Source organism: Solanum dulcamara, chromosome 5 (genome assembly GCF_947179165.1).
Source record: "Solanum dulcamara chromosome 5, daSolDulc1.2, whole genome shotgun sequence".
Classification (NCBI taxonomy): Eukaryota; Viridiplantae; Streptophyta; class Magnoliopsida; order Solanales; family Solanaceae; genus Solanum; species Solanum dulcamara.
This window is the reverse complement of record NC_077241.1, coordinates 456,240-460,114: the sequence shown is the minus strand read 5'-3', so window position 1 is coordinate 460,114 and position 3,875 is coordinate 456,240. Positions and strand designations below refer to the sequence as shown.

Below are 3,875 nucleotides of genomic sequence, written 5' to 3'. Positions count from 1 at the left end.
ATCACATAAAGTGAGACAAAAGGAGTAATATTTAACCTTGTGCCATAAACTTAAAAAAAAATGCATGAATTATATGGGGTATATAGTTAGGTTGAAACTAGAGCATGCAAACTCTTTCATCTTTTCTCATTCTGTTTAGGTGTGTTTGTAGAGAATTAATTTCTAGCTAGATGGGTATTTCAGCAACTAGGTGGTCCTCTCTGTAGCAATGCAACATTAATGAGTCCACTCATATATACCTTTCCATTCACCTAAAATATATACTATGTTTTCAAGATAAATTTTTAAAAATAGCTCAATACATTAATCTTTCGCTATGCACGGAATTGGGAAAAGACATATTATTGTAGAAGAAGTAGTACGTAAAAGAAGGAAAAAAGGTATTTGGTCCCCAATCTACTTATTGAATAGATTTATCCCATTCTCTATGTGCATTGTCAGTCCACCAATTGCATTAATGATCACAATATTTTCGCATTTTTTTCCTTTTAGTTAGGTTTATTAAGCTGTTTATATTTGGTATTTGTTTATTTTTTTTAGCTGTTACCTTTTTTTGGGACTTTGGATGTAACCATTAAATTTAGAAGCTCATGAGAGTGATAATAATACCGCTTGAAAGATAGATAAGAGACGACACTGTTCACTATAAGAGGTTGTTTGGTTGGGAGATAAATTATGCTCATGTTATTTTTTAATGGATGATTGATTTGTTGTATTAAAAATAATATGCATTGTATAATTTTTTTAATAAAATTCTTATAAATCCGTTAACCAAATAATCCAGTAATAATATAACACATTAACAATTTTTAAAAATTTAATTTATTGATCTGTTCGATTTTTACAAACCCCTAACTACAGCCCATTAAATGAGCAGATTTAAGTGCAATGTGAGAATAAAACATTGTACGGTCTTTCCTGCAGTGACGTGGAGTAAATAGTCCAAAACATTTTTGATCGGTACAAGATTATATATTGCTTGGAGGAAAACCTTGTGTAATGTAAACTAAAACCGATGGACTTTTACTAATTAATATTATTCATTTTACCCATAACCCTCTCTCCGAGAATCAAACCCGCGACCATGGGCTCAATCACAAGTACCTTATCCACTGATCCATAATCTCCATTTGTTAAGGGGATGCAAAAATAATATTTGTACATGAATAAAAAAAATTACAGTATATATATATAGTGCAATTTTCCGACGAAGGGGGTTCGGTTGCCACCCCTCGCACCCCTGTAGCTCCGCCCCTGGTACTACCTACGTACTTTGGCAGAAAATTATTACTAATATTATCTCAACTGCAGCTAGTATCCAATGCCTACTTACCCTAATTATATAAGATAATTATATATAGGCTAGTTGCATAAATTAGGAAGAGAGTTAGAGAACTGATTAGCCTCTTGTTTCATAGGCCTTAGGCAGAAATGAAAAATATACCACTCCACCAGTAATGTCCACTGTTATAGTGAAGATCCATATATATGTAAAATAAATAACATATAGAAGTGTATTTTGATTTAGAGAGAAGTATTGAAAATATCGGTGAACTTGACGGAAATTATTAGTTTCGTCCACAAACTATTGACGGCTTAAAAACACCTTTCTATTTGACTAACTAAACTTAGATACACCTTCGATCTGCCACATGACATAGCACGTGGTCTCAAACTCTTTTAAGAACATGAGGCTTTTAATAAAAAGCGAGAGAACTGTTGAAAATACCCTTAAACTTGGAAAAAAATTAGGGGTGTATTTCACTCGTGTTGAAAGATCAGAGGTGTATTTAAGTTCAGTTAGCCAAGTAAAGAAGTGTTTTTAAGACTGTTAATAATTCAGGATGAAACTAATAATTCAGACCAAATTTAATTTAAGAGTGTTTTCAATACTTTTCTCTTTAATTTATATATACATAGGCTGATGAGGAGGACAAGGACAAGCTCCTCGGGAACCAATCAGATTATTGGTAGGGAAGGAAGGAGAAAAAGAAAGAAAAATTGCCTAACTTGATAAGATTATTCCAGGAAAATCACCACTTATGATATGAAAGTTATCATCATCTCTTTAGCTGCTTAGGGTTTTGTGTGAGAGCTCTTTCAAGTGATCTCAACCCTAGAACCATTAATTTAACAGAAAATTGCCCTTTTTTTTCGTTTCAAGACATCATTTTCTAGATCTTATACCAAGTTTGGTCATGAATTTCTTTGGTAGTAGTACTAAACAGGAAGAAGCATCCTCTTCTTATCACAACCAACAGCAAAAAAGGCCCAGCAATACGGAGCTTATGTTGATGGATTTTTCGCCTGCAGAAGAACATCATGCCATGATTGAGAGGGAACATATGTTCGATAAGGTAGTTACTCCTAGTGACGTTGGCAAGCTCAATCGTTTAGTCATACCCAAACAGCACGCGGAGAAGTACTTCCCTCTTGATTCCTCCAGTAACGAAAAGGGGGGACTCCTATTGAGTTTCGAAGACAGTAATGGGAAGCCTTGGAGGTTTAGGTATTCGTATTGGAATAGCAGCCAGAGTTATGTAATGACTAAAGGATGGAGCCGTTTTGTGAAGGAGAAGAAGCTTGATGCTGGAGATATTGTCTCCTTCCAACGTGGAGCTAGTGAATTGGCTAAGCATCGTCTCTTCATCGATTGGCGCCGCCGTCCTCATGACATCATGAATAATCACTTTATGTTGCCGCATCATTTTTCTGATGGCCGGATCTTCCCTTTACAGCCTTACCCAACAACATATTCTCATAATAATAATAATTTGCTGCTGGAAGGAGGTAGCTATATGGGTCAGGCTCCGAATTGTTATAATCCTCCACATAGCTACATGTATGGAATTGGCAACTCCAGTACTAGTCCTAATTACTACATGATGAGCACTAGTAATAGTACTGTGGTAAATGCAAACCCTTTCAATAATGGGATAAGATGGGGAGATTGTACTAGTCATGTTGTGGAGCCAAGGGTGTTCGATTCGGTGCCAGTGGTTCAAGGTAAAGTGGAAGCAAAGCGATTCAGGCTGTTTGGAGTGAATATGGACTGCCCCATGGATCACCCTGACATCTCCTCTATCCCCAAAACAACAACAACTACTACTTATTCTCATTTTAGCAACAAACCAATGCCCTCTGAAGAATCATCTGAAAAAGGCAAGTCATTCGATTTGGATATTTGAACTCCCGTTACTATATTTCTAGAGCAGAATCAATGTGCATATAATAATGTTTTTCCCCACCCGGAATGGACCAAATTACAAGTAAGGAAGAAAAAACATTAAAAGTATATATTATGCAAAGGAGGACGAAAATAGCACATTCAGTGCAATTCACAGATGTTTATGACAAGTCTTTGAGATAGAAAGATTACTGATTTCAGGTTCAATTTGTGTATATTTAATACTACTCTACTTGATATTATTGCTAGATCCTCCCAATGCTGGTCATATTATTTTTGATTTCTTAAGCGCAGGACATGATTTGACCCTCATTATCTAACTTAGTAATGCCGCAGTTTTTCTTGATGACATATAAAAACATAGAGGAGACTAGACCAAATATACACTATGGATTGGGAGCCTTATTTCTCTTTGATTTAATAGCCGTATCCCAATATGCTAATTTTCCAACAATAATTTTATATGGTGCAGCCCAATCTCATATCAGGCTGATGAACGATAATGGCCATGGAAGGAATTGATCAAAGTTGAGGTCTTTTTTAAAATTGAATTGTGGGAGTATGTTATTGTTGTTGGAAATTAGGTATTCTTCTATCATGTACCTAGTCTATATCTTATTTTAGTTCTTTTCTTCCCCTCTTTCCTAGTACATGAATAATAGATTATAGTAATATTAATTTTCTAATA

At 35.1% G+C, this 3,875-nt stretch overlaps 1 protein-coding gene across 1 annotated transcript; it reads left to right on the top strand.

Annotated features, from left to right (window-relative positions):
• The first annotated feature begins 1,996 nt into the window (after positions 1 to 1,996).
• Positions 1,997 to 3,875, top strand: LOC129890288 (B3 domain-containing transcription factor NGA1-like). Its single transcript, XM_055965858.1, has 2 exons — positions 1,997 to 3,162; positions 3,660 to 3,875. Exons 1-2 carry the CDS (start codon positions 2,199 to 2,201, stop codon positions 3,707 to 3,709), a joined length of 1,014 nt encoding a protein of 337 aa, XP_055821833.1. The 5' UTR covers positions 1,997 to 2,198; the 3' UTR covers positions 3,710 to 3,875.